This window comes from Mustelus asterias, chromosome 2 (genome assembly GCF_964213995.1).
Source record: "Mustelus asterias chromosome 2, sMusAst1.hap1.1, whole genome shotgun sequence".
Lineage (NCBI taxonomy): Eukaryota > Metazoa > Chordata > Chondrichthyes > Carcharhiniformes > Triakidae > Mustelus > Mustelus asterias.
In genome coordinates, this window is record NC_135802.1 from 54,705,198 (window position 1) to 54,720,546 (window position 15,349).

A 15,349-nucleotide genomic window follows, 5' to 3' on the forward strand; every position below is an offset into this window, starting at 1 on the left:
ATTTTCCTTCAGTCACTGCAATTGGGACTTAAAATGTAAAAAAGCATTTTCTATAATATTTTCAATTTATCTTATTGAATTGTCTTTTGTGACTTTTAATGCCTTCAAAGATTTTAGTTGAAGGCTGCACCTATTTCCAAAAGTTGAAATATAAATTGATATTTTTGCCTAAGAGCTGTGATAACTGAAGTCTGAATGTCAGCAAAGTTCCTAATTCCCATGATGTATTATCAATAATTGGAACATTCTTTTGAACAAAAATTTCCCAAAGCTGAAGTTTTTTTCAAACAAGCTAGAGGATGAAAAACAAAAATAAATGGGGGTTTATATGAACGAGGTAGATGGGCTGGAAAATTGAGTGGAGAAATGGCAGATGGAATTTAATCTGGACAAATGCGAGGTGATGCATTTTGGTAAATCCAATCCAGGTGGGAGCTATAAAATAAATGGCAAAGCTATCAGGTTTATTTGGGAGCAAAAGCCACTGCCCCTTCATCAGGTGAGTGGGAGGTCTGTTCACAAACAGGGCATATAAAGACACAAACTCAATTTACAAGATAATGGTTGGAATGGGAGTCTTTGCAGGTAATCAAGTCTTAAAGGTACAGACAATGTGAATGGAGAGAGGGTTAAGCACAGGTTAAAGATATGCGTATTGTCTCCAGCCAGGACAGTTATTGAGATTTTGCGAGCCCAGGCAAGTCGTGGGGGTTACAGATAGTGTGACATGAACCCAAGATCCCGGTTGAAGCTGTCCTCATGTGTGCGGAACTTGGCTATCAGTTTCTGCTCAGCGAATCTGCATTGTCGTGTGTTGGAAGACCGCCTTGGATAACGCTTACCCGAAGATCAGAGGCTGAATGCCCATGACTGCTGAAGTGTTCCCCAACAGGAAGAGAACACTCCTGCCTTGGTGATTGTCGAGCGGTGTTCATTCATCCGTTGTCGTAGCGTCTGCGTGGTCTCCCCAATGTACCATGCCTCGGGACATCCTTTCCTGCAGCGTATCAGGTAGACAACATTGGCCAAGTTGCAAGGCCGGTGCTCGGTGAAAGCAACACTAAAGAACAAGTGACATATGGCCCAGTAGGGCAGAAGGGAGGGGTGGAGTGGGGTGAAGTTGTTTTGGAGGGGTAGGGGGGGGATTGCATTGGGACAATAAAAAACTTTGCATATAAAAGGAGTCAAGGAGGAGAAAAGTCACAATACAAAGTTGTTGAACTCTATGTTGAGTCCCAAAGGTAACATGTCTAATCAGAAAATGAAGTGCTGCACCCCCAATTTGCATTGGGCTTCATTGGAACATTGTGACATAACAAAGATGGACATGAGAACAAGCTGCTGAGTTGAAATGGCAAGCAGCAGGAATGTAGGGGTCATGCTTGCAGACTGAATGAAGGTGCTCATCAAAGAGGTCACCCAGTCTGCATCTTGTCTCCTCAACGTAGAGGAGACCACATTGGAATCAATGCATACAATAGACCAAATTGAAGGAGGTGCAAGTGAAGTGTTGCTTCAGCTGAAAGGAGTGTTTGGGGCTTTGGACGGTGAGGAAGGAGAAGGTAAAGGAGCAGGTGTGGCATCTTCTGCGATTGCAAAGGAAGGTACCATGTGAAAAGGATGAGGAGTTAGGGGTGATGGAGGAGTGGACCAGGGTGTCACAGAGGGAGTGGTTCCTCCAGAATGCTAACGGACGGTAAAGGGAAGTTGCTTCCTGGTGGCATCATGCTGGCGCTGACAGTTTATATGGTAAATTTAAAGTTGAATTCCAGTAAATCTGGTAATTTGTGGACTAACTTGTGACCTTATCAATGGCTGGTAGAGGATTCTCTCTTCCTTCATAAGTATGGTAACTTTTAAAATTATATAACGTGGAGCTTTTTTTTCGTTCCTACCCATGGCATATTTCTGCACATTACCTTGATATTGGTGCATATAACAAAAGTCATTGCACGCGTGGATGGAAATTGTTAGGGGGGACAGCTGTGGAGGCCTAAATATTCAGGCCAATAACTTTGCCCATCATGACCTTGATTCTTTCGCCACCAGCTCTGCCCCTCTGGCAACTGTTTAAGGCTGGACCAGATTGTTTGCAACCTTGCTTTCACATTGAACTTGAAACTGTGCTTCCGATCACATAACTACTCCACAACTAGAATTGTCTATTTCTACATCCCTATTATCCCTTTCATCCATCACCTCTTACATTCTTGCCCAGATGCATTGGGAGATTCAACTATGTTGAAGATGCTGAATAAATGCAAGTAATTCTGCTGCCAGTGAGCATCCATTAGAGCTTTAAATGAGAAGGAACAATTAAGGTAGCCATGGAAATTTAGGCCTCCTTTGATTTTGAACAAATTGTGAGACGGACCTAGTAAACTTGCACACTTCACTTTTTAAAAAAAAAGTCACTCTGTTATGTGCATTGAATATCAATCCTGCTTAATTATTATTCTGAAAATTTGAACTGTTTTGAATGAATTTGTCTGTTTATTTTTCAGCCAGAAAGTGAAGTGTCAACAACAGCTGATGACTATACATCAGAGGTAAATATCTTGTAAATAATGTGTTATCTTTGAGACAAAGACTTATTACAAATTGTATTAAATGTTTTTTTCTTGCGTTTATAAATAAAGAAGTCAATGGAAGAAGGGAGCTCTTGGAAATGATTAAGATTTCGAAGGCAAATTAAAGATGCTTAACTGACTTCAGGGTCAAGGATGGGAAAATTTGTTAGCACATAACATCAAAATATCTTTCCAAGTAGAAATGGTCAAATACTTCAAGCTTTTAGGTGTCTAGATCACCAACGACGTGCCCTGGTCCCCCCATGCCGACACTATAGTTAAGAAAGCCCACCAACGCCTCTACTTTTTCGGAAGACTAAGGAAATTTGACCTGTCCGCTACGACTCTCTCCAACTTTTACAGATGCACCATAGAAAGCATTCTTTCTGGTTGTATCACAGCTTGGTATGGCTCCTGCTCTGTCCAAGATCGCAAAAAACTACAAATGGCCGTAAATGTAGCCCAGTCCATCATGCCAACCAGCCTCCCATTCGTTGACTATGTCTGCACTTCCCGCTGCCTCGGCAAAGCCGCCAGCATAATTAAGGACCCCAGATATTCTTTCTTCCATCACCTCCTGTTGGGAAAAAGATACAAAAGTCTGCGGTCACGTACCAACCGACTCAAGAACAGCTTCTTTCCTGCTGCCATCAGACTTTTGAATGGACTTAGCTTGTATTGAGTAGATCTTTCTCTACACCCTAGCTTTGACTGTAACACTAGATTCTGCACTCTCTCGTTTCCTTCTCTATGAATGGAATGCTTTGTCTGTATAGCGCGCAAGAAACAAAACTTCACTGTATACTAATACATGTGACAATAAATCAAATTAATATTAAAAATAGTGAAGTTGAAGGAAATATTTTCTACAATGATTCATCGGATGCCTACAAACTTTCTATTCAATTTTTGTTGTCAATTAACTATCCTAGATCATTTGAATGAACTTAAGAGTAGCTAGACCTACGCAGCAGGGATTTATATATCTAAAGGGTATGGTGAAAGTAAGTTATAGGGCACTACATGGTTCAATTTTACAAGACTGGAAACTAGCAACCATAATATCAGCATTTAAAAAAAAGACGACAAATCTGACCTAGATACCCAGCATCAATAAATAAGAAATCTATTCTAAGGAGGTGGGCATTAGTATAACTTCAGGACTCTGTATATGCTCAGTTAAACACCGAAAGCCAAGAGTTACTTTTAGTATTCCAATGCATTTCTAGAAGATGGACTGTTTATGCAACCCTCGGGCTACAATCAATGGAAAACATATGAGTTGAGGACAACTTCTACTCTTGTGTTGTTATTCTCTGTCAAAACTCTTGCAAAAGCTATGGCTTGTTGAATGAGGTATAAATGGGTTTTTAATGAAGTACTAATTTCATAATTACTGCAGTGGTCCTGAAAAGCTAATTTTATATTTCTGGAATGTCAAATTCCTCCAGCATAAAAAAAATCCTCATTTTAAAAATGTTCTTTTAAGATTTAGTTATATTGATATTCTAGTTTCTATCAAAATCTAATCATTAGTTTTTTGTCTGAAAATTAAAAGTGAAGGATTACGTGTTTTTAACTTCTAGTTTGCTTTTTGTGAGAATACTTCAATGCGATTGTTAGTTTATTTTGATTACATCACATTTAGAAATCTCCTTGACTTGGTACCAGATTTAAGTTGCCACAGAGGTCACTGGACCTGAGTGAGCAAGTTATTTTGAGGTGTGCCTTTGCTTCACCACGGACCATGAAATCCAGACTGATAAAATAAAGCCTGGATTTAATAAGGGAAAAATCTTACCTGATCTTTTTTGTCTGATTAGTGTATCAGGCAAAACCTGGTGAATGGATGGGACATATGGACAAATAAAAACTACAAAAAAATGGGCGACATGAATACTTGAGAAAAGTTAACTGAGATTGGGCATACTTAAGCCCAGTTAATTAGTTTTTTGCCTCACCTTTCAGTTTGAACACTTAGTGCTCCAAATCGCTGGAAATGAAAGCTGATAATGGGATGGTGAGATCAGTGGGACATGTGGGACATGAGTGAACAATGAGACTTGCGGCCTATTTCCTTAACCAATAAGATTTAAGGATTGAGAAAGGAGCAGAGTAATGAATGTGAAGGAAAATGTCAAGTTAGGTACAGAAAGAGAAAAAGGAAAAAAGATTGAATTATGAGAAAAAGGAAAAGTAATTTAATAAAATACACTAATTTACTACCTGCAGGATTAAGACTTCAGTTTCAACTGCTTCTTTTCAGAAAGCCGCAGAGATTGAGTGACATTGCAGTGAATTAATTCTTGCTATTAGAAGGGTTACATATGCTGCTAATCGCCAACCTTGACTTTCTTCAGTGTGTTTAACTGACCATTCATGTGCAAATACAGGGGAGGTCAACGTCATGCGTTCAATTTTGCAATGTTAATGGCAAAGCTAACCAAATTGTTCAGCAATGTGTGACGATTTGCAACTTTAGAGTATTCCTTACATGGCACGGATTTATGAATGATTTGCACTACTAGTAAGTAGACTCGCTGTGATTTTGATAGCAAATTGTGGCCCAATGATTTGTATCACTTACCTAGATGTCTTAAGCAGATTTAATGTTCGAGCCAATCACTAGAGAGGAGTTATATACCGAAGCATGTTTGGTCAGATTATAGATGATATTTATGGAGCACTGATGGTCATGAAGGTGTCAATTAATGTTGGGAAGATCCTGCTGAATTAGAAACATGCCAACAGCATACTCACATTCAAAAAAGGGGGAATAAAACAATCTCTGGTAACCATAGACCAGATTTATTCCAATCATTTTGAGGGGGGCCACCTTTCTAAATTTGTCTCAACCAACGGGTTGAAGAGCCAACTTTGGAAAGATAAAGCATGGCACTACATTAAACGTGAATTTAAAAAAAACTGAGGTATGAAAAGAAACAATTTGCTGAACACAAAAAAAGCAATGATTTGATTAATAAAATGAGTAATAACGCTTGGTGGCACAGTGGTTCGCACTGCTGCCTCACAGCGCCAGGGAACCGGGTTCAATTCTCGGCTTGGGTCACTGTCAGTGCGGAGTCTGCACGTTCTCCCCATGTCTGCTTGGGTTTCCTCCGGGTGCTCCGGTTTCCTCCCACAGTCCAAAAGATGTGTGGGTTAGGTGCATTGGCCATGCTAAATTCTCCCTCAGTGTACCTGAACAGGTGTCGGAGTGTGGCGACGAGGGGATTTTCACAGTAACTTCACTGCAGTGTTAATGTAAGCCTAGTTGCAACACTAATAAATAAACTTAATAAATAAAGTCGAATATTAGAGTGTGATGGTGCCTGTGTGTCTGTCTCACTGACAGTCTCAGGGTGCATCCGAAGTGTGCATGGGTAAAAGTGCATGTTGGTGTCTGAGGATGAATGAGGACTCAGACTGGGAGTATGCTAGACTTGTGTGCGCTCACAAACACACTCTCACTTTCTCCCACGCATACAGTCTCCGGCCTCTCACCCTCTTTCCTTCCCCTTCGTGCCCCCTCTCTCTTTTCCCCTTCACGCCCCCCCTCTCTCTCTCTCTCTCTCTCTTGCTCTCTCTTCCCTTTCACGCCCCCTCCCTCTCTCGCTCTCTCTTCACCTTCCACCCCTCACCCCCCTCTCTCCCCTTCCCTTCTCTCTCTCTCTCTGACTGTTGCCCTCCCCTCCCCTGTCCCCTGCCCCCCCCTCTCTCTCTTCCTTCGCCCCCTCCCCCTCTCTTTCTCTCTGTCTCTTCCACTTCGGCCCCTCCCCTTCTCTCTCGCTTTTCCCCTTCGCCCCCTTCTCGCTCTCTTACTGTTCCCCATCGCCCCCTCTCTCTCTTCCCATTCGCCCCACCCTCCTCTCTCTCCCTCTCTCTCTTCCCCTTCGCCCTCCCCCCCCCCCCCTTCTCTCTTCCACCCTCTCGGTCGCTTCCCCCTTTGCGCCCCCCCCCCCCCCCCGTCGCTTCCCCCTTTGCGCCCGCCCCCCCCCCCCCCGGTCTCTTCCCACCCCCTCCCTCTCTCGGTCTCTTCTCTCTTACTCACAACTATCTGTAAGATATCATAGTTATCTGTCAATATTGCTGTTTCTTGGATCTTTGATACTTGATGCTCATCTAAGTTAGTCTTCACGGTTTCTGGAATGCTATTTCGGATTTCTTCTGTAATGATAATTGCCTTCACGTTTTCACTTTTCCCTAATTTTGTGAATGAGACTACTGATCCAACAGAATTTCTCTTTCTCTTGCAAATTCTACCAATTTCTGGTTACATTTCCTCCTCATGGTCCTAAACTTTAATTGATAAGCTTCAGAGAACAGCTCATAAGCATTTACCATTTCTGTTTCAATATTTTCATAGTCAGCAGATTGCTATTCTAGCAGACTAGCTGTATCTGTATGGGCTCTTTGTAACATTAACGTCCAAGCATCTTTTAGCCACTTCAAATTCACAGCTATCTTTTCAAATACGATGAGGCACTAAACGAAGATTTTTAGTTAAAATCAAAATTCTCAGCAGAATGAAAATCACCCTCTGAATTGCTGTTGCTTCTTTCTTCCTTTATCCTAAGCTATTCTAAAGTAAAAGTTTATTTATTAGTGTCACGAGTAGGCTTACATTAACACTGCCATGAAGTTACTGTGAAAATCCCCTCGTCGCCTCACTCCAGCACCTGTTCGGATACACTGAAGGAAAATTTAGCATGGTCAATGCACCTAACCAGCACGTCTTTCGGACTTTGGGAGGAAACCGGAGCACCCGGAGGAAACCCATGCAGACATGGGGAGAACGTGCAGACTCCACACAGGCTATGTTGTCTGATTTATTTCTCTCTTTGAAGCTCAAGCTTTCATATATCCATATTTTTTTCTTCTCTTTTGCCAACTCATTTTTCATTTCTATTTCTTTTTCAAACTCAGGCTTCTGCTTTTCTCTATTCCTTTCTTTCATTATTAACTGAATTTTTAGCTAACTCCAGGTGTGAGGCATCAATTTCGGTTTTCTCTCCTTTTAATTCTGAAAGCTGGGTAATTACTTTAATCATATCATCCTTACAAAAATCTATTTATGCATACTTTTCAGACTGAGAAGGCCTTTGAAGGAGTCTACCATCAGGAAATAATGCAATGTCTTGACAAACTAGAAATTGACAAAATCATAAAAGGATAATTCAGAATTTATACTGGAATCATAGTGATGAGACCTGCTTGTCAAACAACTTCCCAAACGAAAGAGGAGCACATCAGATGTGCTATGTCCCCCAAACTGTTCAACCTGTATATTGAAGCTATCTTCAAATACATGGAGGAACCATCAGGTTGCAGCATTGAATGCCAATAATTTGAGATAAACAGATTACACTGATCTGATTGCAGAGTCCGAAGACACTGCAAGTAATTGTAAATAAAGTGAAAGCATGGGATAAGGAACATTGATTACGAATGAATATGAAGAAGACAAGGCAATGGTGATAGACCTTACCTCAGAAGTGAAAATTTAAATAAAAGGGCAAGTCCTGGAATAAATGTCGAAGTTCACATTATCACAAATGATTGGATATCACAATTATATCTCCAATGTCAGAATGAAGGACCAGCTTTTTGCTCAGATTATTGTGGCCCCCCAAATCCAATCTCTTAACAGTTTATCTGCAGAAAAGTGGGAGAAACTCTGATAAGGAGAGCTGCAACAAGTATTTGTGGAGAAGGAAAGAAATAAATTAAATTTGATTTTTTTTATCATCTTTTAATTTTGAATAAAAATTATTATTGATATTTTTTGTTTAATTCCTAACAGATAACAGATGAGGGAAGTTAGGAGAATGTTTTGGTGGACCAACTGTTATAGGACTGTGTAATAAGATGGTTAGATATTAGTTACATGTTCTTCACCTGGTATTGTTAAACATTAATGCTATAATTTTCTTTAGCATACAATCTTAGGATGAGAAAATGCTTAAAAATATTATTTGGTTTGTACAGGCAAATGGTTGTTGTACAGTGCCACAAGAATTGGCATTTAAAGCAGAAGATATGACAAGGGTACAGTATGAAGTAAAGTAACTTGGCATATTTATCCACAACTACTGACTGAGTTTTTGCAGGATGGTTGGATTGGTTCCCAGAGTGTAAATCTATATAATTGTCTACATTTAAGAATCAAATAATTCCATATTAATTTTAATAACCAGCAATGAGTCAACTTAAGGTTATAGAAATTAGTGAACAGGCTGATTGGTGAGTAAGTTAGAATGCTTACTTTTGACACCTGTGACTGAATCCATTTCAGAGTGGTTTAATACCCCTCCTTCCCCCAAACAAATGTAAAAGTAGCTTGTCCAATTTCTTTTTGGCATAAGTCTAAAGGGCAGTATTGATTGGCAATTCAAGAAAGCTCTAAAGATAAATGATGAAGAAATATGCGAGTGCAGCTGAAATGCATTCTTTTGAATTAAAACCAGAGTTGGTGCAGAGTAAGGTTAGCGCATGAGAAATGGGAGCAAGATTATGCCATTCATTCCTTTGAGCTAGCTCAACCATTCAGTTAGGTCATGGCTAATCGAACTCAGCTACATCTTCCAGTGCTAATCCCAAATTCTTTGATTTCCCCCATTACCTTGTGTTGGAGATAGTTTTACTTTTTCCACGCTGTACCTCATCTGGCACAAGGATGATATTAAATGCGAAACATGGAAAATTTACTTTTTCCATTGACATTCCTGAGCCTTAACATGTAAATTTGCCCAAATACTCTCTAGAATTATATGGGGACCATTTTAGCCATTGTAACTAGCAGGCTAATTTCTATTAACATATGTGAACTAACATGTATTTATACCTTACTAATCCATAATCTATATACTGACATTGGTATTATTAACTGCTTCGCTACTTCAACTGGGAGAGAAAGGTATATCTCGGCTCTGCTTCTTGCTGCTTTTATTTTACAATGATTTGATATGCAGTTGTCGTTTTTATTGAATGAAGTGGATAATACATTATCGTTAACAATGGGATACCTACATTTTTAAAATGGATGAGTTGGCTAAAATTCTTCCACCAAAGAGAGTTCATGGTGACTTTATTAGTTACAGCATGTTATGATTTATGCCTAATTTATACCAAGTATAAATGAGCTCTTGCAGCCTCAAATTTACAATTGGTCATTGTTATTGAAAACTTTCAACTCTGAAAAACAGACTGTTTTATATGAAAATGAGAATATATTTAAAAAAGAAGCAGCTTGTATTACTCTGAAATTATGATTTTGCTTAACTTTTCAACTTGCACTTTTCAGGTGACCATACATATTGTAGTTTAAGTAGTATTTTTAAAACATTTAACTTTGCTTTAGTCTCCTCTCTTCTAAAAAGCAGTGATACACGGATGGAAACCATTCCATGGAAGCTAGCAGAGGTCTGGATAGCTTAATCAAAGTGTTTCTATTCAAATGTGAACCTGAACATGAGTGATCCCCATGAAGGGAGCCCAACCTCGGCAAATCTTGATCCTATTCGGCATGCACCGGATCTGGCGCTAAGGAACTAGATCTTCAGTCTTATTTCCTCAAAAGCTAACTGTTACAACCACATTGATAGCTTACAGTGAATTAACATTGCACAAAACAAATACTGAATGTTGAATTTTTCATCTAGAACAATTCAGTGACACACTATGCAGTCACTGGTGCTGTTGAAATTATTCAGGAACAGAATGGAGAGTTTCCACTCGGGTGCCTACCAATTTTGGAAATTTGGGCTACGTTTTCTAACTTGAAGCCTCACTATTGAGTTTTTCAAAATGATGGCTAGAACTATCTTATTGAAAACTTGATAAGATTGCCACTGTGTTCTGATATTTCATGAAAGTGCTCAGCCAAAATGATGCAAAATAATAATACTGCTTTAAGTCTTGCCCATCAAAGTACTGTGGGTTGAAAAATAGACTAGTGCACCATGAAGCTCTTGAAGTGCAAATTGCTGACAATGGTTGCTATAGTGATAAATTGCTACTAGCTGCATGTTTTAATATTAAATCTACCTCTTATGAAATTCATTTTTTTCTGTCTCTGGCTTCTCTCTAAAAATCGTAGTGTAACATGTACATGGTTTTAATTCATTTTAATTGCTTTAGGAAGAGGAATTTAGCATATCGGGAACCTGCTCTGATCATGATGCAAAGCCCTTCCAGACAAGACTCGAGATAATGGAGGAAGATTTAACTGCAAAACAACAAGAGATTGAAGAGCTGAACAGGGAGCTTGAAGAGCTGAGGGGGGTATTTGGTACGGAAGGTTTCCAGCAGGTAAATTTCTGTTGTTCCCATTTGTGTATTTCTTATCCTTTTTTATAGATGGGCATATTTACCTGATTTATTGCTTACCTAATTTAAAAAAAAACTTTAAAATATAGAAGACATTTTTCCTTATGCGAACAAAAATTCCAGGATTATTGTTTTTCAAATTCCCTTCTGTTTGATGCTAAATTAAACGATGCAGTTTCATTGTCAAAATACAAGTCCCACATTTCTAATTCAGTCTAGTTTTAAAAGAAAGAACATTTGAACTGAAGAAAATGTATCATATTTAGCTGTCCGATTCTCTCTATCTCTTTGGTCCTGTCTCAGGCATATGAAATTAGCATTCTGCTGGTATCTGTATAAATTATTTTTGTAGTTCATTATTGAGATTTACTGCATAGTTGCAATTTAAAATTGTTTGACCTGAAGTGTTAGATGCTACAGCTGTTTTGTTCAGATGCAATCTAAGAATTATAATATATCCCAACATATTTCGATTTTATTAAAGAAAGGAAGATTACCAAATAAAACCTTTCCTTTTAGAATCAGAAGTTGCACTGTGGAAGTTTTCCCAGACCTCAGTGTAGAGGTTTACAAGTATATTTTGTAGTACTAAATTTGTCTTAAATTTGGAAGTTCGCAGGTGGTGCAATTCCTCTTATTAGAATCAAATCATCTTACTCCTTATAAGTAATGCATTATTCTACACACAAGCATATGCGTGTTTGATTTCTGTTTTTCCACATAATGGATATACGGTTTTGGGTCATTTTTAGTAGGGAAATAACTTGTTTATAAATTCTAGACTTCACAGTTAACACAAGTATATTAAGTTGAATTAGAATCATAGAATCATGCAGCACAGAAGAGGCCCTTTGAGTCCACACGACACATTAGGAACACCTGAGCTCCCACCTGCCAGCACTTCACCCATAGCCCTGAATGCTATGATGTGCCAAGTGCTCATCCAGATACTTTTTAAAGGATGTGAGGCAACCTGCCTCTACCACTCTCCCAGTAGCGCATTCCAGACCGTCACCACCCTCTGGGTAAAAAAGGTTTTCCTCACATTCCTCCCCCAAACCTCCTGCCCCTCACCTTGAACCTATGTCCTCTTGTGACTGACTCTTCAATTCCGCCCGCCCCCCCAAACCTTCTGTGCTCTAACGGAAACAACCCAAGCCTACGTAACCTCTCTTTATAACTTAAATGTTCCATCCCAGGCAGCATCCTGGTGAATCTCCTCTGCACCCCTTCCAGTGCAATCACATCCTTCCAAAAATGTGGTGACCAGAACTGCACACAGTGCTCTAGCTGTGGCCTCACCAAAGTTCTATACAACTCTAACATGACTTCCCTGCTTTTGTAATCTATGCCTCAATTGATAAAGGCAAGTGTCCCATATGCCTTTATCACCACCCTACTAACATACCCTTCCACTTTCAGAGAACTGTGGACAAAGAGGCCAAGGTCCCTTGTTCCACAGAACTTCCTTGTTTCCTACCATTCATTAAATACTGTCTTTCCTCACTGTTAACCACCCGTCCAATCTTTGTCATCTGCAACTTTACTAATCCTACCCCCCACATAATCATCAATGTCATTTATATAAATGATGAATAAGAAGGGCCCAACACAGATCTCTGTGGTACACCACTGGACACTAGCTTCCAGTCATTAAAGCAGCTGTCTGACATCACCCTCTGTCTCCTACAACTGAGCCAATTTTGAATCCACTTTATCAAATTACCCTGTATCCCATGTGAAATTACTTTCTCCACAAGTCTTCTTGTCAAAGGCTTTGCTGAAATCCATATAAGTGACATTGACTGCACTACCCTTGTCTATACACCTGGTCAGCTCCTCAAAAAATTCAATTAAATTTATTAGGCATGACCTTCCTCTGAAAAAGCCATGCTGACTATCTCTGATCAAGCTTTGCCTCTCCAAGTGGAGATAGATGCTCTCCTTCAAACGTTTCTCTAATTTCCCTACCATTGACTTGAGATTCATTGGTCTGGAGTTCCCTCGTTTATCTCTACAACCCTTCTTAAATAGCGGAACCACATTAGCTGTTCTCCAGTCATCTGGCACCTCCCCTGTGGCTAGTGAAAAATTGAAAATTTGGGTCAGAGCCCCTGCAATCTCCTCTCTTGCCTTCCACAGCAGCCTAGGGCACAATTCATCTGGACTTGGAGATTTATCCATTTTTAAGGCTGCCAACACCTCCAGTACCTTGTCCTTCCCTTTGTCAGTTTGTTCAAGAACCTCATAATCTCTCTCCCTGAATTCCATACCATTGTCCTCATTCTGAAAACTGATTTGAAGTATTCATTCAACACTCTACCTCTGGCTCCACCCATAGATTGACTCCTTGGTCCCGAATGGGCCCTAGTCTTTCCCCGATTATCCGCTTCCCATTGATATGCATATATCTTGGGATTTTCCCTATTTTTACCAGCCAGAACTTTCTCATACCCCTCTTTGCATTCCTAATTGCTTTCTTAAGCTCCACCCTCCACATTCGATACCTCAGGAATGCCTCCACCGATTTGCTTCCCTTGTATTTTTTAAAAGCCTTTCTTTTCCTTCTCGTATCCTGAATATCTCTTGTCATCCATGGTTCTCTGGGCTTGTTATTCCTGCATATCACCCTAGAGGGAACATGCTGCTCTTGCACCCTCCCCATTTCCTTTTTGAATGCCCCCCACTACTCTTCTGTAGATTTTCCCATTAGTAGCTGTTCCCAGTCTACCTTGGCCAGATCCTGTCTTATTTTACTAAAATCAACTCTCCCCAATCCAAAACTTTTTGTTTTTTGCAGCTTGTCTATTTCCTTGCCCATAACGAGCTTAAATTGTACCATGCTGTGATTGCTATCACTAAAATGTTTTCCCCACCATCAACTGAACCATCTGTCTGGCTTGATTCCCCAAACACATTAAGAAGTCTCACAACACCAGGTTAAAGTGCAACAGGTTTATTTGGTAGCAAAAGCCACTAGCTTTCGGAGCGCTGCTCCTTCATCAGGTGAGTGGGAGTTCTATTCACAAACAGGGCATATAAAGACACAAACTCAATTTACAAAATAATGGTTGGAATGCAAGTCTTTACAGGTAATCAAGTCTTAAAGGTACAGACAATGTGAGTGCAGAGAGCATTAAGAACAGGTTAAAGAGATATGTATTGTCTCCAGACAGGACAGTTATTGAGATTTTGCAAGTCCAGGCAAGTCGTGGGGGTTACAGATAGTGTGACATGATCCCAAGATCCCAGTTGAGGCCGTCCTCATGTGTGCGGAACTTGGCTATCAGTCTCTGCTCAGCGACTCTGCGCTGTCGTGTGTCGTGAAGGCTGCCTTGGAGAACGCTTACCCGAAGATCAGAGGCTGAATGTCTGTGACTGCTGAAGTGTTCCCCAACAGGAAGAGAACACCCTTGCCTGGTGATTGTCCATCCCTTACGGACAAGCCCTCCGTATACACAGGATCTGCTCAGATGAGGAGGATCGCAACAGACACCTCCGGACGCTGAAATATGCCCTCATAAGAACAGGATATGGCGCTCGACTCATCGATCGAAAGTTCCGACGCATCACAGCGAAAAACTGCACCGACCTCCTCAGAAGACAGACACGGGACATGGTGGACAGAGTACCCTTCATCGTCCAGTACTTCCCTGGAGCGGAGAAGCTACGACATCTTCTCCGGAGCCTTCAACATGTCATTGATGAAGACGAACATCTCGCCAAGGCCATCCCCACACCCCTACTTCTTGCCTTCAAACAACTGCACAACCTCAAACAGACCATTGTCCGCAGCAAACTACCCAGCCTTCAGGAGAACAGTGACCACGACACCACATAACCCTGCCACAGCAACCTCTGCAAGACGTGCCAGATCATCGACACGGATGCCATCATCTCGCATGAGAACACCATCCGCCAGGTACACGGTACATACTCTTGCAACTCGGCCAACGTTGTCTACCTGATACGCTGCAGGAAAGGATGTCCTGAGGCATGGTACATTGGGGAGACCATGCAGACGCTACGACAACGGATGAATGAACACCGCTCGACAATCACCAGGCAAGAGTGTTCTCTTCCTGTTGGAGAACACTTCAGCGGTCACGGGCATTTGGCTTCTGATCTTCAGGTAAGCATTCTCCAAGGCGGCCTTCATGACACACGACAGCGCAGAGTCGCTGAGCAGAGACTGATAGCCAAGTTCCGCACACATGAGGACGGCCTCAACCGGGATCTTGGGTTCATGTCACACTATCTGTAACCCCCACGACTTGCCTGGACTTGCAAAATCTCACTAACTGTCCTGTCTGGAGACAATACACATTTCTTTAACCTGTGCTTAACTGTCTCTCCACTCACATTGTCTGTACCTTTAAGACTTGATTACCTGTAAAGACTCGCATTCCAACCATTATTTTGTAAATTGAGTTTGTGTCTTTATGTGCCCT

General features: G+C 40.8%; 1 protein-coding gene across 5 annotated transcripts in view; it reads left to right on the forward strand.

Moving 5' to 3' along the window:
• Positions 1-15,349, forward strand: part of akap9 (A kinase (PRKA) anchor protein 9) — a 200,873-nt gene that overhangs the window by 16,563 nt on the left and 168,961 nt on the right. For 3 of the 5 annotated variants that reach the window (XM_078235519.1, XM_078235549.1, XM_078235528.1), the window contains exons 3-5: positions 2,505-2,549; positions 8,559-8,630; positions 10,710-10,880. In XM_078235519.1, coding sequence (XP_078091645.1) covers positions 2,505-2,549; positions 8,559-8,630; positions 10,710-10,880 — 288 coding nt within the window. The remainder of the gene's footprint in view (positions 1-2,504; positions 2,550-8,558; positions 8,631-10,709; positions 10,881-15,349) is intronic. The other 2 variants (XM_078235539.1, XM_078235556.1) reach the window with 2 other exon arrangements.